This window comes from Salvelinus fontinalis, chromosome 18 (genome assembly GCF_029448725.1).
Source record: "Salvelinus fontinalis isolate EN_2023a chromosome 18, ASM2944872v1, whole genome shotgun sequence".
Lineage (NCBI taxonomy): Eukaryota > Metazoa > Chordata > Actinopteri > Salmoniformes > Salmonidae > Salvelinus > Salvelinus fontinalis.
In genome coordinates, this window is record NC_074682.1 from 35764893 (window position 1) to 35786021 (window position 21129).

General features: G+C 42.8%; 2 protein-coding genes across 3 annotated transcripts in view; one reads left to right on the forward strand and one right to left on the reverse strand.

Annotated features, from left to right (window-relative positions):
• Positions 1-225: 225 nt before the first annotated feature.
• Positions 226-3371, reverse strand: LOC129815421 (insulin-like growth factor-binding protein 6). Its single transcript, XM_055869223.1, has 4 exons — positions 2856-3371; positions 1988-2022; positions 1720-1842; positions 226-1367 (listed from the first exon to the last, which is right to left on the reverse strand). Exons 1-4 carry the CDS (start codon positions 3196-3198, stop codon positions 1254-1256), a joined length of 615 nt encoding a protein of 204 aa, XP_055725198.1. The 5' UTR covers positions 3199-3371; the 3' UTR covers positions 226-1253.
• A 1525-nt stretch (positions 3372-4896) lies between these two features.
• The window catches only part of LOC129815419 (SPRY domain-containing protein 3-like), a 115302-nt gene continuing 99069 nt past the window's right edge, over positions 4897-21129 (forward strand). The window contains exons 1-4 of one of the 2 annotated variants that reach the window (XM_055869217.1): positions 4897-4995; positions 5603-5728; positions 11575-11650; positions 17689-17786. In XM_055869217.1, coding sequence (XP_055725192.1) covers positions 5610-5728; positions 11575-11650; positions 17689-17786 — 293 coding nt within the window. In that variant the 5' untranslated portion in view covers positions 4897-4995; positions 5603-5609. Of the gene's footprint in view, positions 4996-5602; positions 5729-11574; positions 11651-17688; positions 17787-21129 lie in introns of those variants that run through there. The other variant, XM_055869218.1, reaches the window with a different exon arrangement.

Genomic DNA, 21129 nt, shown 5'->3' on the forward strand with positions numbered 1-21129 from the left:
TAATTGAAATGCATTCCAGGTACCTACTTCATGAAGCTGGTTGAGATAATGCCAAGAGTGTGCAAAGCTGTCATCAAGAATCTCAAATATAAAATATATTTTGATTTGTTTAACACTTTTTTGTTTACTACATGATTCCATATGTGTTCTTTCATAGTGTTGTCTTCATGTCTTCACTATTATTCTACAATGTAGAAAATAGTAAAAATAAAGAAAAACCCTGGAATGAGTAGGTGTGTCCAAACATTTGACTGGTACTGTATGTTTAAAAAGACTATCTTATAGTATTAAAATTTGTCTGCTGCAATGTCAGTAAAAAGGTTGGAGGTGCCCTAGTAGTGCTTGAGCCTGGAGTTTAAACATCAGAATAATGTCAGATTTAAGAGCATAGCTTCAGAGTTACAAGAGAGACAGTGGATACATCAGAGACAAGCCTCATCACTAGGCCAGGAAAAAAGCGGGTAAATGGAATTGTGTATGTAGTTTACTACAGGCCTACCAACTTTGAGTTAGATTCTAAAATGAACTCACAACTCTGCGTCATAGCACAGAGTACAGATTTTGAAATGATAACAAAGTGCATAGCAATTCCATACCCATCTAGTCCACACTCACGAACGTACTTGGTAAATCATCTGTTTCTGGTCTGTATTGCATCATAACTCATCACTAGAGGGTGCTGTGAGACCAAACTAACAGGGATGGATAAAGAGAATGACCATGAGAAATGGAATTGGAAGGATTGTGCTTGTAGATAGCATGGTTGGGCTCAATTAGAATTTAAGGCAGTCAATCCAGGAAGTAAACTAAAATTACAATTGAATAATCTAAAAAAAAAGTTAATTTATTTTCAATAAATTCTCAAACTGAAAAGTAGAAGTTATTTATATAAAAAAATGTGTAAATGTCTGCATTTTAAATTAAATCACTTCCTGAATTGACTGCCTTCAATTCGAATTTAGCCCAACCCTAGTAGGTAGTAGTGTAGTCGGTGAATTTGTATGTGTCCTAAATGGCACCTTATTCCCTACATAGTGCACTACTTAGGGAATAGGGTGCCATGTGGTACACAACCCTTTGGCTTGTATCAGCCATTTAGTATACAGCACTTTGGGAAGTCCTCCATCCCTCGCTTTTCCTCCTTTTCTATCCTTCTCTTTTATCCTCATCTTGCTCTACTTTTCTTCCTCTCGATCCTCACCCTATGGCCCATATTCCAGACTGCAGGATAGGGTGGGCTGGACAGTGCCCTTTCATGCGTTGTCACAGATCAGGGTGCCCCCTGGGCTTGTGTGTGATGGTGTTGGTATGCCACTCTTGTCCACACACCAGCAGTGGCCGCGATGCATGCCCCGAGACGACCGACACTGCCAGAGGGCACACACAGTGATAAAGCATATTTGAGATGTGTATTGTTGTATAGGACACAACTACACACACACACACACACACACACACACACACACACACACACACACACACACACACACACACACACACACACACACACACACACACACACACACACACATACACATACACATACACACACATACACACACACACACACACGTTACTGACCAGGCAAAGTCATAGTGTATCGAGCCCAGCTTGCAACTCAAGATTGAGTTAGCCCACTGAGCTCCTGTTTAGGCAATATTATACTCATCATGCAAGCAAGCCACCTCTGCTACAAATACTGTTTGCTTATAAACCTACCTGCTTCTTTCTGAAGAAACCATGCTTGTCACAGTTGGGGATATATATATCAGCACAGTCTGACTGGAAGACCAGGGGCTGCAGACCTTTAAGTACAGTGTTAAGCAGCCTACGGCATGGAGTCTAGAGAGGAGAGAGAAAGAGAGTTTTCATTATTTTATTACTTTAAAAAAACACTACCACATATGCTTGTTCTATTGTCGTTCAATTCTATTGCTCAACACAATCCTCCTGACATCCATCTGTAAGTAAATACAAGGGATTTTACCTTCTCCAGGTCTTCACTGGGTGTTGGGTGTGTGGCTGGAAAAATACATGCCAGCAGCTTTAGCATAGTGATGGATTACATTACCACAGTAACTGATTGAATACTGAGATATCTGATGAATGCAGTGACAGAGACAAACCAGTAGCTAGAGTTGCATATCATGTTCACAGATTGGCACAACAGGTTGTAGAGCAGGGCTCTCCAACCCTGTTCCTGGAGAGCTACCATCCTGAATTAGCGGAGTTACAACTGGGGTTGGATTGAAAACGTACAGGAGAGTAGCTTTCCAGGAACAGGGTTGGAGTGCCCTGTTGTAGAGTTAAAGTTCTAGCTGCTGCTGATTTGAGGTTAACATCACGTAATTTTTATTATTTAAGTGAAAATAATTTCCCACACTCAAAACAAATGAATTCCTGGTGGAGTCTGAACAGATCTATTTTAAATACATTTGAAGTCTTATGACTGAGTTTGGAGCCCTCATACTAACACTTGGTCCTGCCTCCACAATGTAAACTACTGTCAATTGTGTGCTCCATTACGTCCTAGTTGTACTTCTCTGAAGCTTACTTCTGATTCACTAATGTTCTACTTCCACAGTCCAATACAATCTCACAATCGGGACCTGTCTTGTCACAACGAAGTCATCAGCACAACATCTACATCTTTATTTGTCTAAAATATACAGTGATGTGTCATGTCCATGTCCTGAGTAGGAAAAACTGGGCCCTAGTATTACAGGCTATAACTAGGTCGTGTGAACTGCAGAGGCTAAATTTACCATTGATTTTAGTTTACATAACCCCTCCTCCACCCCACCAGATACATATAACTGAGTGGTGTCTCCCTCTCTGCTGTAGTAGGTGCTTACCTGTGAGCTGGGGCCTCTCAGAAGGGCTCGGTCCACTGGCATTGCTGCAGACTCCCCTGCCCTGCAACAGGGCCTGGAGGGGGCTGGGGTACCCCAGTGGTGGGGTGCAGCGGAGTCCACGGGCACAGCTCAGAGTGTAGACCCCACAGGGCTCCCCCAGGGCCAGGACACTGGTGCTGAGCTCTCCAGACTGCTGCCTCTGTGTGGGGGCCCTGGCCACCTGGGAGCCCTTACTGGAGGGATTCCCTCCACTGAGAGGAGGCAGCCGGGAGGCTAGTGTCCATGGGCTGGAGAGCGCAAGCTGGAGGAACAGTAGGGCCAGAAGGTCAGGGTACAGAAGCATGTTTCCCACAAGATACACGTTGTCCAACAACAATGAGTAAGTAATAGTCCAGGAGGTTCCTATTTGTTTCAATGCCAGGTAGGCTGTTGTCTGAGGTTTGTTCTTATTCTGCTCAGTTCCAGTTGTGGGTTGTGAGATGCAAGGCAGAGTGGATAGGAATCCCCTCCAGCTATGACAGAGCGATAATGAAGCAGACAGACACCAGAGACAGCGGCTTTTAAAGAGCCAAAAGGTAGAGAGAGAGGGTGGGGGAAGGAAAGCGGGAGAAAGAAATATTAGTCTCCCCTCTCGTTTTTAAATTGCTGAGCACACCCCCACTTCCCCTTGTCTCTGACACGCCTCTCCTTTATCAGGGCCAGCTGGTGAAATAGGGTTAGCCCTACCTAACCCCACCATGAATGTCCTATTATTCCTGTATCATATTCAGCATGATTGTTTTCCCACCAGTAATACGTTTGATGTATGTGTTTTACGAGTAAGGATTACTGACCCATTTATTCAAATGACAAGGTGGGACAAGAGAACATTACTTTCTAGAAAAAATATTTGTGGGATTGAGTGTCACCTTCTGTGTAGGCCTATTGAAACTGAGAATAACCCTTGTAATCTGTGCTTTGATGGCTATTGTAGGATGAAGAAGCCTGATAATTAATCTGGACATTTTCCAACAGTAATCATCTTAAAGATTTAGATTTTGTTCATTTTATGACATATTGTTGGAACAATATACTCTACAAGTACATTAAACTTACTTAAACATTAAACGTGTGTTCTCTGCTAATTCTAAAAGTATGATCAATTTTATGAGCACCACCAACAGTGAATAGAAATTGATTCAAAAGGAACTCCTTCTGCTGGCGATTTGCTGAATGTGCAATCCTAATGGAGGTCTGTGATTAGTTAATGACCTATAATGTCAATTTTGAAGTATAAAATTGATGATATCCTTCAAAGTACCAGAAAGCCTACGCTGGCATGGAGTCGCCCACATGATTAATTCTACCATCACAGGAAACGCATTCCTCTGTGTGTGTGTCATGATAATGGACTAGTGAATGACTTTGGGTGGGAAGACCACCTCTAAAAAAAATGACTTATTTAAAAAAATAACTGTTTTTTAAAAGAATGCTGTTTGATGCTAAATCAAATCTGGCAACAAATATGTAAAGGCAAGAACAATTTGCTGGCAGTCCACGATACGAACGCTATTTGGTTCACACATTTCACAATCGAAAATGTTCCAAACAATGTGCCAGAATCTATGTATGATTTTACCTATGGAAACCCTCCCTTTCCACACCTAACTAGAAGTACCCCCCACAGAACTCAGAATTTCTCCTTACACACGCCCATAATTAGTCATTTATTATTTTACTGTCACCTCAAATTCTCTCTCTCACTCATCCTCCATACCACACACAGTATAGGCTAATACAAATGTTCACTGTCAAGAGCCTAGTCAATTTTGATGATCATGCTCTTTGAAAAGTAAACTACCAAAATGTCCACTACATGTTATCAGAACTTACTACCACGGAAATATTATTTCCCCTGTCATATAGTCTACCCATAATATTAATTCAACAACTACAAAAAAGAGTAGTTTATTTAGATTGCTGATGCAAGAGCTCGAAGTTTACCCGGAACCGTACATTTTCTAGAACGTAAATGTATGATGATGTCATTAGAAGGCGCCATTTGAACTCTGCGGAGTTTGTTTTGATGGAGCTCGACGTACTGGAAATTTGTAAACAATAACGAATGCGGCCACTTGAAAGATAGTAGTCTAACGACAAGGTGGGCAACTTTTGTGTGTGTTTTATAAATAAATAAAACGTTCCCGGACGTGTGAGACGATATGCTACGTACGGAATTATGTTCTTCCTGTGTGTGAAGTCGCTAAGTGCTTGATGTGGATAGCTAGCAACCTAGCCAGCCAGCTAGCTATTTCCCAGTGGCGTAATTATTAGTCCAAACAGTTGCAAAACGTTTCAGTAAATCCCTCCCCGTTGCGTTCCGTTTAAGAAACGTTTTGCAACAGGATCGGAGGAATGAATACAGCCCTGCTGTTAAAACGTTAGCTATGCAGTTGGCAACTGTAGCTAGTTAAGCTATGTGTCATGTATTGGTAGGTATATAGCTAGCTAGTGTATTAAGTAGGTATTAAACCGTACATTATATGTGTTATTATTAGACACCCTCACCCAGGCTTGCTACTTTTGCCGGGCATTTCATTTTCAGTTGGATTTTGATCCAACTGAACCAAACAATGCCGGCGCAACACACCGACCACCTCCGAGTCCATAATCCGTGCTTGGAGCCTGCTATTCATATGAAGCGGTTTCTGTAAAAATGATATGAGCGTAAGGGATAAGCACCTCGTGGTTCATGTCTCTGTCCTCAGGTAAACGATGGACGAAATCAACCTCCATTACCGCTTTATGAACTGGAGGCGGAGGATACGGGAGGTGCGGGCCGTGCGGTACCGCGAGCGGTTCAAGAGGATGATGAGGGATGGAGAAGTGCTCAGGTGGGTATGAAAACTGTCAGAATTACTTTTATTCGCCAAGTACATTTACACATACCCGGAATGCTGCTTGGTGAAGTGTAGTATAAGGCATGATAGATAATGACACTTTAGCCAGCCCAGTGTTCCCCAATCCTGGTTCTGGGTAAGGAATGTAAAGAGAAGGAACAGTCAGATCATTCAGACAGTTACAATTTACCTAAATTGACAATTTCATCAAATTCCTGGTTCTGTGGACCCAATGAGTCAAGAACGTCAAATATGTGATGCATTCTAGGTAAGTTGTGACTGACTGACTGATCTACAAATAATAATAATTAGTTATTATGCAAGGGGATTTTTGCAGTTATGTCAAACAAGCCCGTTGTGAGTGCAGGCTTTTGTTGCAGCCGAGTAGTAACACAATTTATTCAAACCCTTCGTGAGTTTTTACTGTTTTTAATTTAATTTCACCTTTATTTAACTAGGCAAGTCAGTTAAGAACAAATTCTTATTTACAATGACGGCTTACCCCGGCCAACGCTGGGCCAATGGTGCTCTGCCCTATGGGACTCCCAATCACGGCCAGATGTGATACAGCCTGGAATCGAACCAGGGACTATAGTGACGCCTCTTACACTGAGATGCAGTGCCTAAGACCGCTGCTCCACTCGGGAGCCTAGCATGGCACGGTTCCCCGGCTGGGTGGAGATTTCTCCTTAGGACCAATGGAATGGTTGATATTGAGTAAACCACGCTACCTGGGGCACCGGGCCATGCAAAACGAATCACCTACTTGCACTGCTCGTGCTTCGAAATCCACAATTCAGAGGGGAGGTTCTAAGGGTTGGGCTAGATGGTGATGGACTGAGAGATTAGCCAATTAAAACCAGCGATTGTTTCATCTGCTTCTGCCAAAGACTTCCAGTCAAGTCCAGATGCAGACAATTACATTGATGGAAGCAACAATCTATCCGCAATATTAAAGCTGATCCACCCCCTTCAAATAAAATAAGTCTCGTCCTGAGGAGCTCGGAAACCAGACATTTCTAAAGAAAGAGAGCCGGCTGGTGGGCGAGATTAGTTTGTACTGGGACCAGGATTTATTGCTTTAAACCAGGGGTCTCCAACAGGTAGATTGCTAGCTACCAGTAGCTCGCAGCCAAGCGATGAGTAGCTCACCAATCAATTCTGAAAGTACATGCAATTTTTCATGTGTTCCATCGTAAACTGTCATAGGCTACTATACAATCAAAGCCACATTGTCATTATCCCACTCTTGGTTAGCCATTATTGGCTTAAAAAGCCAAACGTAACACAATATCTGCCAAGTAATTCCCAGCAATTGTCTGTCTGTCTGTGCGCACGTTTGTCTTTCACTATGTATGTAGCCAGTTACCGATACTAATTATAACCGTCTTGTGGGTATACAGAAAGACTTTCCCCAAAAATCTTCTAAGTTAAATGTTAACGGCCAAGTAGGCTTAACTAACATAACTATATCATGATTATTTGTATCAATTGGGTTTCCATTGTTTTGCAAACTCTGCCATGATGTGTTGCAGGAGCAGGCCTAACAGCAGAAACATCTCTAGACCGACACATTACTATCTTGCTAGATGTGCAATTAAAGAGGAATTACACTAAAATCAACAATGGTCTTCTGATTTGATTTAATCATTGTCATGGACTCAGAACATTCATTTTCGTTGTGTCTCTATGAATAATTGTAATATTAAGAATAAAAACCAAAACAATCCCAAACCAGGAAAAATAAAACCGAGAACAGACAGAATTCAGGAAAATAGCAAAAACAATTTAGCCCCCTTAACCATTATTTTACCAGGTATATTGACAGAAAACATGTCTCTTGTTCCCGGGGAAGAGTTGGAGAGATTCAGAGATGTTACTATCCTTTGTGCAAGCACTTCCAAGAGTTCATGAACAGTGAGCCTGGTGAAATTTGGGGAGCGCATCGTCAGTAGTGTACCTTTGGTTCCTAGGGTGTTTCGGCCTTTCACACTATACACCCTCCCCAAAGGCGGCCAGCGACAGGGTGATCAATCCTACGCTTGCGTCCCATTCCCAATTAGTCATAGGAGTTGCCTTGTTGTTGATAGCCAACATCCCATGGGACTATGCATAGCAGGGGCGTCCTCCTCCCTGAGTCAAGCATTGTTGACCGCATACCTCCTGGCCCTCTCACTTCGGGGCCCAGCTGGGGTCTTTCCTCTTCATCCAGAGCCATTGACTGCTGCCTTCTGCCGCCTCTGATACAGCTTTGATTGCCGAACGCTGTCTCTGGCCCTTAATTCCCAGGTCTCTAAGCAGTCTGGTTGTAGATGTTGCCACAAAACCTCTGCAGCCCACCTCCACTGGTCGGACTTCTGTGTTCTAGCCATGATGCCGTGCTTCGGCAGCTAGATCGGCATAGCGCAGATGTTTTCGCTCATAAGCCTCATCCTACTGAGTCCTCCCAGGGTACTGTGAGCTCAATGATGAAGACCTTCTTGAGCGAACGGGACCAGAGCACCATGTCAGGTCTTAGGGTGGTGGTTGCGATCTCCGGGGGAAACACAAGTTGCCGGCCAATGTCAGCTAGCATTTTCCAGTCGCGGGCCAAGCGCAGCTGGTCTCGCTCTAATGGTGTAGAGCCGCTCTTCGGTGGTTTAGCCCCTTCGTGGACAAAGGTCGTCCGTAAGGGGTGTGATGCTGCTGGGGGTGGTAGGGAGTTGGTGGCAGCTCGCTTGTCCTCCAGGGCGGACGCAAGGTTTTTAAGGACTTGGTTGTGACGCCAAGTGTAGCGTCCTTGGGTGAGGCTTGTTTTACACCCTGTGAGAATGTGCCTGAGGTTGGCTGGCATGGAACAGAGGGCACAGTCCGGATCTTCACCATACCATTGGTGAAGATTAACTGGTGTTGGAAGGACGTCATATGTTGCTCTGATGGAAAAGCTCAACCGCCTCGCTTCTATGGCCCACAGATCCTTCCAGCTGATCTTCCTCTTCTCCACACTGTCCCATCGAGTCCACTGTCCCTGTTTGGCAAGAGAGACTGCCTTGGCCCACCTTGCAGCCTCCTCCTGATGGCGTACTTCCTGCACTACCATCTTCCGCCGCTCTGGTGCAGTGGCCTTACTCCAAGCAGCACGGCTAGTTAGCCCAAGGCCTCCTCTCCCTTGCTGAACATGACCCACAATGTCAGCATGTCTGAGGGCTGCTGTTGCCTCCTGAACTGCTTTTCCTGGCCTCCATTTGCGCCCAGTTGCCAAGGTCGGCGCGTTGTTGCTCACCACTGGGTCTCGAGATTCATTCAGTGTCATCTGGAGCCTGGTTTTTGCACACTTGAATTCCTCTGTTAGACTGGTGAAGGGCAGCTTGAGGACACCATCTCCATAGAGGCCTATGGTGGTAAGGCATCGTGGAACTCCAAGCCACTTCTTTAAGTAGCCTGTGACTCCTCTTTCCATCTTCTCCACTGTTGAGATTGGAACCTCATACACTGCTAGGGGCCACAACACCCGGGGTAGGAGACCAAACTGCAGACACCAGGCCTTTAACTTTCCAGGTAGCTGGGTGTTGTCGATGGACTGTAGGCTACTACTGATGTCTTTGCGCAGCTGTTGCACCTGGTCTTTGTCCTTCAGGCTTGCATCATACCACCTTCCAAGGCTTTTTACCGGCTGCTCAGACACTGTTGGGATTTGGTCATCTCCGATGAAGAATTTCAGGTCAGAGAGTACTCCCTTCACAATCGAGATGCTGCGTGACTTGGATGGTTTAATCTTCATACGTGCCCAGCTGATGTTCTCCTCGAGTTTTCTGAGCAGTCTCCTGGTGCATGGGACAGTGGTGGTCAATGTTGTAATGTCGTCCATGTAGGCTCTGAGTGGAGGGAGGCGGAAACCAGAGTCGACTCGCTGTCCACCAGCAACCCATTTTGAGGATCTGATGATAACCTCCATTGCCATTATGAATGCCAACGGAGAAATGGTACATCCCGCCATTATACCTACATTCAGGCACTGCCATGAGGTGGTGAACTCTGAGGTGGTGAAGCAGAACTGCAGATCCTGGAAGTACGACTTCACCAGGGTTGTGATGGTGTCCGGTATGTGGAAAAATCTGAAGGCAGACCACAGGAGTTCATGGGGCACAGAGCCAAATGCATTGGCGAGGTCGAGGAAGACTACATGGAGGTCCCTTTTCTCCACCTTGGCCATTTGGATCTGGTGCCAGATCATGCTGGAATGTTCCAAGCAGCCAGAGAACCCTGATATTCCTGCCTTCTGTACAGATGTATCGACGTACGCATTCCTTTGCAGGTACTCGGCCATCCTCTGGGCAATGACCCTAAAGAAGATTTTACCCTCGACATTCAGTAAGGAGATTGGGCGGAATTGGCTGATGTTCACTGCACCCTTCTCCTTAGGGATCAGGACCCCGCCTGCCCTACGCCACACTTTGCGTATTATCTTCTTTTGCCAAGCTGTTCTCATAAGCCTCCAGAGGAACCTCAGGACGTCTGGTGCGTTCTTATACACTTTGTACGGGACTCGATTTGGCCTGATGCTGTTCTTGCCCGTCGAACTGTGTTTTCCACTTCTTTCCATGTCGGAGGGCTGGTCTCAATATGATGTTCCGGGGGTTCAATGGGTGGGATATCTGATGGGATGGCCAGATGTTCATGTCACTTTGAGTCAAAGTTTGTTGTTATCAGGTGCTCCTCTAGGTCTTTCTTTGTTGTTTTTAGAGCTCCACTTTTTTCCTTCGTGAAGAGACTTTTTAAGGAACTTGAAGGGATCTTTATAGAATCGAGTTCTAGTTTGTTCTTTCTTCCTTCTGCGTTTCCGTAGGTTCTCTGCTCTACGGAGGGATGCCAACCGGGTTTTAATGTCCGCCTGAAGTGCCTCTATGCCCTCCTTTTCCACTTCCGAGGCCTTCTTCCACTGTTTCTTAAGCTGTCTCCTTTCTTGAATGAGGCGCTTGATTTCTTGTTGCCTACTGGAAACTGGTGGGTTTGGAACCTTTCTCCCGCCTTTTGCCTCTTGCACTCCAAAGCTTTCTGCCCCGTACTCATAGATGATGTCCCCCATCCTCTCCAACTTCTTCTCCACTGTGCCTCGAAGTTTCTCGAGGGTCAAGGTAAGGTCAGTATTCACTGCTTCCCACAACTTCTTGTCACTGGCGCCAGGCCACTTCACATACGGTCTGTGCCCTGGTAGTCTCCTCTCAACTGCAGGTCTGGGAGGCTGGGTGAGTTCCACTCCTGTTGTTGGTTCCACCTCAGTTGTTACTTCGGTGCTTGAGTTTACGTCCTCCATGACAGTGGTGGACGCAAACTATGGTTTGCGTCCAGTTGCTGTGCTTCATTCGACTGATTTGATCGCTTTCACAGAAAGTGATCAATGCGAGGCCTCTGTCTCTCTTTACCCAAACACCCCTTCTTCCCCTGGTGGATCCTCAACCCATGGTGTGATGTAACTTTCCTCCAACCACAGACACATACCTGCATCTGTTTGTCTGTTTGTGGCCCGCTGTTTGTGACAGTTGCTGTGCTGTTCTCTTGTGCTGTGCTCTCATTACTCGTAGAAGTATGTGCCTAATTTGAAATCTATTTAAAAAATGAGTAGCTCGCAACATGTTTCTTTAAAAATAAAAGTAGCTATTCTCATGCTAGAAAAGGTTGGAGACCCCTGCTTTAGACTCATACTTTCTTTCACACTGTCCTCCTCTCACTGACTTGGCTGGCCTGTACCATCCACAAGTTAAAGAACAACTATGTTGTGTAGCATATGCTTGTATGTTTGTTGAGTACATTTGCAAATGCGATACGATTAATGTAAACACATTTCTGAAATTCTGTTACAGTTACCAAGGGAACTCTGATGAAGTTGGCTGCTACGTGGCTCCAAGGCCGTTATCCAAAGGAAACTGCTACTTTGAGGTAGGATTCAATACAGAGTTAGTTACAGTTCCTTCAGGAAGTATTCACAGTCCTTGACTTTTTCCAAATTTTGTTGTGTTACAGCCTGAATTTAAAATTGATTAAATTAAGATGTTTTTATCACTAGCACAATACCCCATAATGAAAAAGTGGAATTATGTTTTTTGACATTTTTACAAATTAATCAAAAATGAAAAGCTAAAATGTCTGGTCAATAAGTATTCGACCCCTTTGTTATGGCAAGACTAAATAAGTTCAGGAGTAAAAATGTGCTTAACGAGTCACATAAGTTGCATGGACTGTCCAATAATAGTGTTTAACATGATTTTTGAATGACTACCTAATCTCTGTACCCCCAAACATACAATTCTCTGTAAGGTCCCTGAGTTGAGCAGTGAATTTCAAACACAGATTCAACCACAAAGACCAGGGAGGTGTTGCAATGCTTCACAAAGAAAGGCACCTATTGGTAGATGGGTAAAAAAAAGCAGACATTGAATATCCCTCTGAGCATGGTGATGTTATTAATTTTACCTTGGATGGTGTGTCAATAAACCCAGTCACTACAAAGATACAAATTAACTAAAGTTTAAAATTATTTTAAAAAGTAACACAATAAAATAACAATAACGAGGCTATATACAGGGGGTACTGGTACCAAGTCAGTGTGCGAGGGTACAGGTTAGTTGAGGTAATTTGTACATGTTTGTAGGGGAGAAGTGACTGTATAGATAAACAGCGAGTAGCAGGTGTCGTGTCTTGATTATCATTAATGTGATGACAATTGTTTTATCAAATCGATTAACTATGTTTAATTATTACGGTGATTAAATTAATCCCGTAGCAATGAACTAATTTGCAATCTTGTGGCACCATGGAAAAAGTTTATTTAACGAGTTACTGTTTTCTGAATGAACTCTTAAAGATATAAATATCTCTTACATTTCAGTCATTAATTAATTGTTTACCTTCTATCAGTCTCATTCCGAATTACGCAAACTCTTGGATATCTGCACGAACCCTAGTATAAATGATGAATCAGCAATATACCAATTGGCTTAACTATTGGCTTAACTATTTATTAACTAACTAAATAATCACACAGAAGTACACAAACACACACTGGTTATACATTGTTTACTAACAGGATACAATGAAAAGTCCCTAGTGGACTAAACCGATATGACGGCTTGTTACACCAAATGAAAAGGGAGAGGCAGGTAAGAAAGAGCGGGAGAAAAGACAAAGGACTCCACTATCTTACACACAGCTGATAACTAGGCTCATGGAAATGGTAATACTTTGCACATGAACAGCCGCTCATTCGAAAGGAATTGCAATGTACATATTTACGAGTGTATGCCTTTGTTGTCTCTGTTGAAATCGCTGGTCCATCTGCTGGAGAGTCAGTCGACAGAAAGTCTCTTGTTTGTCCACCAGAGATCAAAGTATTTCGTAGTTGTAGCTTGTTCCCTTTGTTCTGGAAGTGTCGGTAAAAATGGACACGTCAGACGTACCAATGGTCGTTTGATAGGGAAATGTTCTCCAGAATGGATCTTTGAGTACCACCTGGTGGTTCTCGGTCACGTTTACCAGACTAAAGTACTTAAACAGCTGCAGACTGAATGTTCCTGTGTAGTCTTTAGTTTTGTAGCTTTCTTAACCATTCGTGACGTCCGGTTCAACACCCCGGCTAGTTGAGGTAATCTGTACATGTAGGTGTGGGCGATGTGACTATGCATAGGTAACAAACAAACAGCGAGTAGCAGCAGTGTACAAGGGGGGTCAATGTAAATTGTCCGGTGGTGATTTTTATGAATTGTTCTGAAGTTTAATGGCTTGGGGGTAGAAGCTGTTGAGGAGCCTTTTGGTCCTAGACTTGGCGCTCTGGTACCCCTTGCCAAGCGGTAGTGGAGAAAACAGTCTATACCTTGGATAACTGGAGTCTCTGACAACTTTATGGGCTTTCCTCTGACACCGCCTATTATATAGTTCCTGGATGGCAGGAAGCTTGACCACAGTGATGTACTGGGCTGTTCACACTACCCTCTGTAGCGCCTTACGGTCAGATGCCGAGCAGTTGCCATACCAGGCCGTGATGCAACCAGTCAGGATGCTCTCGATGGTGCAGCTGTGAACCTTTTGAGGATCTGGGGGCCCATGCCAAAACGTTTCAGTCTCCTGAGGGGGAAAAGGCACGACTGTCTTGGTATGTTTGGACCATGATAGTTCATTGGTGATGTGGACACCAAGGAACTTAATTCTCAACCCGCTCCACAGCCTCGTTGATGTTAACCTCTCTGGGATATGTGGGACGGTAGCGTCCCACCTGGCCAACATCCAATGAAAATGCAGAGCGCCAAATTCAAATAAATTACTATAAAAACTAAACTTTCATGAAATCACACATTCAATATACCAAATTAAAGCTACACTTGTTGTGAATCCAGCCAACGTGTCAGATTTATGCTATTATCTGAGGATAGCACCCCAGCTAACAATCACAGACCATCATATGTCAACCCTCCCTGCGCGACACAAAACGCAGAAATAAAGATGTAATTCATGCCTTACCTTTGACAAGCTTCTTCTGTTGGCACTCCAATATGTCCCATAAACATCACAAATGGTCCTTTTGTTCGATTAATTCCGTCGATATATATCCAAAATGTCCATTTATTTGGCGCGTTTGATCCAGAAAAACACAGGTTCCAACTTGCACAACGTGACTACAAAATATCTCAAAAGTTACCTGTAAGCTTTGTCCAAACATTTCAAACTACTTTTGTAATACAACTTTAGGTATTCTTTAACCTGTTGGGGATGGGGGCGCTGTTTAGACTATTTATGCTAATGTGGCTAATTTTTTAAACGGCTTCCCACAAAATCCTTGATCGTACAATATGCATATTATTATTATTATTGGATAGAAAACAGTCTATAGTTTCTATAGGAGTTGAAATTTTGTCTCTAAGTGGAACAGAGCCCATTCTACAGCAATTTCCCTGACATGGAGTCAGATTTGAGAAACGTTGGCCACTTTTCTGAAGTCATTTAAACGGGCACTGTCGTTGCTATGACTATACGGACACTTCTTACGTCTTCCCCTGGATGCCTTTACGTGATGACGATTCCAACGGGCTCGATTGCTCGTTCACAGGCCCTACAAATGAAAAAAACCTTTAGCTAGCAAGTCTTTTCTTGCTGCGTAACGCGCGTGGAAGACACCGACCCTCTCCTGTTCCAAGCATTAGTTTAGCCTGTTATATTTCTCCGGTCATCTTTTCACTCGTTATAGGAGTTACAAACATCACAAAGTAGTTAATTTAAAGCGTTTTATAGCAATTTATATCCGTTTAGTGCGATTTTGTGACATTTATTTTTGCAACGATGTGAAAAGTTGGACACGCTTTTCAGTTCATCCCGAACGTAGTTGACATTTCCACATGGCAAGAGGACAGCTTTCCACCAAAAGACGATTTCTCCCAAGAAAGGATCCTTTGCCCAAGATACTGATGGAAGAACAGCTCAAGGTAGGACATTTTTATTATGATAAATCGTGTTTCTGTCGAAACATTTTAGTGGCTTAGGACGCCATGTTTTTTGACGTAGCTTCGCTTGGCGCAAACTGTATTGAAAAGTAAGGATAAATTAAAAAATGTAATAACGCAATTGTATTAAGAATTAAATTGTCTATCAATCCCTGTCCACCCTATATTTTTTAGTCACGTTTATGAGTATTTATGTATAAGAGTAGATCACTGTCTAAGTGGCGCAAGGACAAATTCTGACCAGCCGAGTTACATTTCACATTGTCTAACCATGATTTTGGTGGCTAAATATAAACATTTTCGATCAAACTGTATATGCATGTTGTAATGTGATGTTACAGGAGTGTCATCGGAAGAATTCTGAGAAGGTTAGTGAAAAAATTAATATCTTTTGGCGATGTTGACTTTTATCGCTCACTTTGGCTAGAATCAATGCTGGGCTGCTAATTGCTATGTGCTAAGCTAATATAACGATTTATTGTGTTTTCGCTGTAAGACACTTAGAAAATCTGAAATATTGTCTGTATTCACAGGATCTGTGTCTTTCGATTCGTGTATGCTGTGTATTTTTACGAAATGTTTGATGATTAGTAGTTAGGTAAACACGTTGCTCATTGTAATTATTCTAGTCCATTTGTGATGGTGGGTGCAATTGTAAACTATGCCATATACCTGAAATATGCACTTTTTTCTAACAAAACCTATCCCATACCATAAATATGTTATCAGACTGTCATCTAATGAGTTTTTTTGTTGGTTAGGGGCTATAAATATCTTAGTTTAGCCGAATTGGTGATGGCTACTGGTGTTGGTGGACAAATAAAAGATGGTGGAATATGCTAATGTGTTTTTAGGTAATAGATGTACATCTTTACATATTGTGTCTTCCCTGTAAAACATTTTAAAAATCGGAAATGTTGACTGGATTCATAAGATCTGTGTCTTTCATTAGCTGTATTGGACTTTAATGTGTGAAAGTTAAATATTTTAAAAAAATATTTTTTTTGAATTTCGCGGCACTGGTTTTTCAGTGGGGGGGGGGGGGGTGTGCCGCTAGCGCCACGCTGATCCTAGACAGGTTAACGTAAATAATCGATAAAATTGAAGACGGGATGATCTGTGTTCAATACCGGAGGAAAACAATGTGTAGCATGCTTTCTGGTCACGCGCCTCTAACAAACAGTATACTTCACTGGAGCCTCATTTTGAACATGGCTACTTCTTCATTTCTCAAAGGAAAAACCTCAACCAATTTCTAAAGACTGTTGACATCCAGTGAAAGCGATAGGAACTGCAGGAAGGTCCCTTAGAAATCTGGATTCCCAATGAAAACCCATTGAAAAGAGTGACCTAAAAAAAAAATCTGAATGGTTTGTCCTCAGGGTTTTGCCTGACAAATATGTTCTGTTATAGTCACAGACATGATTCAAACAGTTTTAGAAACTTCAGAGTGTTTTCTATCCAATAATAATATGCATATATTAGCATCTGGGACTGAGTAGGAGGCAGTTTACTCTGGGCACGCTTTTCATCCAAACGTGAAAATGCTGTCCCCTATCCTAGAGAAGTTCATGGGAGCCTGTTTGGCCCACCTTTTCCTATAGTCCACGATCAGCTCCTTTGTCTTTCTCACATTGAGGGAGAGGTTGTTGTCCTGGCACCACACTGCCAGTTCTCTGACCTCCCTATAGGCCGTCTCATCGTTGTCGTTGATCACGGTCTACCACTGTTGTGTTGTCAGCAAACTTAATGATGGTGTTGGAGTCGTGTTTGGCCATGCAGTCGCGGGTGAACAGGGAATACAGGAGGGGACTAAGTACACACCCCTAAGGGGCCCCTGTGTTAAGGATCAGTGTGGCAGACGTGTTGTTGCCTACTCTTACCACCTGGGGGCAGCCCGTCAGGAAGTCCAGGATCCAGTTGCAGAGGGAGGTGTTTATTCCAGGAGTCCTTAGCTTAGTGATGAGCTTCGTGGGCACTGTGGCGTTAAACGCTGAGCTGTAGTCGATGAACAGCAATCTCACATAGGTGTTCCTTTTGTCCAGGTGACAAAGGGCGGTGTGGAGTGCGATTGACATTACGTCATCTGTAGATCTGTTGGGGCAGTATGTGAATTGGAGTGGGTCTAGGGTGTCCGGGATGATGGTGTTGATGTGAGCCATGACCAGCCTTTCAAAGCACTTCATGGCTACTGATGTGAGTGCTACAGGGCGGTAGTCATTAAGGCAGGTTATCTTCGCTTCCTTGGGCACAGGGACTATGGTGGTCTGCTTGAAACATGTAGGTATTACAGACTCGGTCAGGGAGAGGTTGAAAATGTCAGTGAAGACACTTGACAGTCACAGACAGACACACACACACACACACACACAGTATTGTTTAACATTCTCTGCTAGCAAATAAAACTAAATCATAGATAATTTATTAGTTACAAACCTATGTGGCATAGTGGATTGGGATTATATGCCCCCCTGTCTCTCTCTGCAGGTGGGCAATCACTCACCCACGGTGGCACCATCTGCCCGAAGGGGATGCGCTTCTTCATCCATGACCCGCCATCCTCCTCTGGGCAAACAACATGCAAGGCAATGCATCATTTATAATTTAGACTGTCAAACATATAGGCACTTATGATAAACAGTGGAATATTTGTAACATAAAAGGAGATATGCCTGTGGCCTTCCCACGCTGTCTACTCTGGCCCGGTCAACTAATAGATCTATGCTCAAATTTATAACATTGCTGGATCTATGCCCTCGCTCTAGAAATAAATACTGACCGAATAACTCGATCCTAAGACGCGAGTGACAGAAATAGCACGTTTGGCCCAACGCTCTATTTCTAAAATTTCTATAATTGGCTGGCTCGGATTCTAGTGAAATGTAATCTAAATGTAATCACTAACCCTACACTGACTATGTCAGAGTAACAACACGGAGGAAACCTCTATGTATTGTTCAAATGGCAACACACACGTCAACGATTCTTGTCTACAACTCCCATGGTGTATAACAATCTGGGTGCATAATGTAATCTGCTTTTCAATTTTATATAGGCTGACTGCAAAATGAATACCTCATTCTATCTTAGATTTCTCGCACGGGAGCATCAATATGTCATGTCTTGATTATCATTCATGTGATGACCATTGTTTTATCAAATCTATGTTTAATTATTACGATGATTAAATTTATCCCGTAACAATTAACTCATTCACAATCTTGGGGCACCACGGAAAAAGTTTCCCGTTTTCCGAATGAACTCTTAAAGATATAAATATCTCTTACATTTCACTCATCAATCAGTCATTAATTAAGTGTTTATCTTCTATCAGTCTCATTCTGAATGTCGCAAACTCTTGGATATATGCACGAACCCTAGTATACATGATGAATCAGCAATATATCAATTGGCTTAACTATTTATTTACTAACTAACTAAATAATCACACAGAAGTACATAAACACACACAGGTTATACATTGGTTACTAACATGATACAATGAAAAGTCCTTAGTGGACTAAACCGATATGACGGCTTGTTACACCAAATGAAAAGGGAGCGGCAGGTAAGAAAGAGCGGGGGAAAAGACAAAGGACTCCACTATCGTACACACAGCTGATGGAAATGGTAATACTTGGCACATGAACAGCTACTCATTAGAAAGGAATTGAAATGTACATATTTACGAGTGTATGCCTTTGTCTCTCTGAAATCGCCGGTCCATCTGCTGGAGAGTCAGTCGACAGAAAGTCTCTGGTTTGTCCACCAGAGATCAAAGTAGTTGTAGCTCGTTCCCTTTGTTCTGGAAGTGTCTGTTATAATGGATAGGTCAGACATACCAATGGTCGTTTGATAGGGAAATGTTCTCCAGAATAGATCTTTCAGAGTACTACCCGGTGAGTTCTCGGTCGCGTTTACCAGGCTAAAGAACTTAAACAGCTGCAGACTGAATTTTCCTGTGTAGTCTTTAGTTTTGTAGCTTTCTTAACCATTTGTGACGTCCGGTTCAACACCGTCCGCATGCTTTCTAGTCTATAGAGTAGTAGCCATTTCAATGTGGGGACTCCAGTCCCTGTATTTTCTTGCAGAGTCTTTCTTCTTCTCTGTTGAAACTTTCAGAGTTTCTAGCCATTACGTTCCTCTCAGCTCACACTGTTTGTCTTGTTGGCCTAATGTACATATTGTCGGAAGTGGGTTTTCTACACTTCTGGGAAAAGGGGGCGTCCATGATGCCAATGTCATGTTTGTGCTCACGTGGGCTTGGCCACTGACTTGGTTAACCTGTCTAGGATCAGCGTGGCGCTAGCGGCACCCCCCCCCCCCCCCACTGAAAAACCAGTGCCGCGAAATTCAAAAAAAATATATTTTTAAAATATTTAACTTTCACACATTAAAGTCCAATACAGCTAATGAAAGACACAGATCTTGTGAATCCAGTCAACATTTCCGATTTTTAGAATGTTTTACAGGGAAGACACAATATGTAAAGATGTACATCTATTACCTAAAAACACATTAGCATAATCCACCATCTTTTATTTGTCCACCAACACCAGTAGCCATCACCAATTCGGCTAAACTAAGATATTTATAGCCCCTAACCAACAAAAAAACTCATTAGATGACAGTCTGATAACATATTTATGGTATGGGATAGGTTTTGTTAGAAAAAAGTGCATATTTCAGGTAGACTTCATAGTTTACAATTGCACCCACCATCACAAATGGACTAGAATAATTACAATGAGCAACGTGTTTACCTAACTACTAATCATCAAACATTTCGTAAAAATACACAGCATACACGAATCGAAAGACACAGATCCTGTGAATACAGACAATATTTCAGATTTTCTAAGTGTCTTACAGCGAAAACACAATAAATCGTTATATTAGCTTAGCACATAGCAATTAGCAGCCCAGCATTGATTCTAGCCAAAGTGAGCGATAAAAGTCAACATCGCCAAAAGATATTAATTTTTTCACTAACCTTCTCAGAATTCTTCCGATGACACTCCTGTAACATCACATTACAACATGCATATACAGTTTGATCGAAAATGTTTATATTTAGCCACCAAAATCATGGTTAGACAATGTGAAATGTAACTCAGCTGGTCAGAATTTGTCCTTGCGCCACTTAGACAGTGATCTACTCTTATACATAAATACTCATAAACGTGACTAAAAAATATAGGGTGGACAGGGATTGATAGACAATTTAATTCTTAATACAATTGCGTTATTACATTTTTTAATTTATCCTTACTTTTCAATACAGTTTGCGCCAAGCGAAGCTACGTCAAAAAACATGGCGTCCTAAGCCACTAAAATGTTTCGACAGAAACACGATTTATCATAATAAAAATGTCCTACCTTGAGCTGTTCTTCCATCAGTATCTTGGGCAAAGGATCCTTTCTTGGGAGAAATCGTCTTTTGGTGGAAAGCTGTCCTCTTGCCATGTGGAAATGTCAACTGCGTTCGGGATGAACTGAAAAGCGTGCCCAACTTTTCACATCGTTGCAAAAATAAATGTCCCAAAATCGCACTAAACGGATATAAATTGCTATAAAACGCTTTAAATTAACTACTTTATGATGTTTGTAACTCCTATAACGAGTGAAAAGATAACCGGAGAAATATAACAGGCTAAACTAACGCTTGGAACAGGAGAGGGTCGGTGTCTTCCACGCGCGTTACGCAGCAAGAAAAGACTTGCTAGCTAAAGGTTTTTTTCATTTGTAGGGCCTGTGAACGAGCAATCGACCCCGTTGGAATCGTCATCACGTAAAGGCATCCAGGGGAAGACGTAAGAAGTGTCCGTATAGTCATAGCAACGACAGTGCCCTTTTAACTGACTTCAGAAAAGTGGCCAACATTTCTCAAATCTGACTCCATGTCAGGGAAATTGCTGTAGAATGGGC

Excerpts from the sequence above, each read along its gene's own strand:
- LOC129815421 (XM_055869223.1), bottom strand. The coding sequence starts at position 3,198 with ATGCTTCTGTACCCTGACCTTCTGGCCCTACTGTTCCTCCAGCTTGCG. Across the intron at positions 2,023-2,855 it reads TGAGAGGCCCCAGCTCACAG|CCACACACCCAACACCCAGT; the intron begins GTAAGCACCTAC and ends GTATTTTTCCAG. Across the intron at positions 1,368-1,719 it reads GTTTCTTCAGAAAGAAGCAG|TGTCGGTCGTCTCGGGGCAT; the intron begins GTAGGTTTATAA and ends GCCCTCTGGCAG.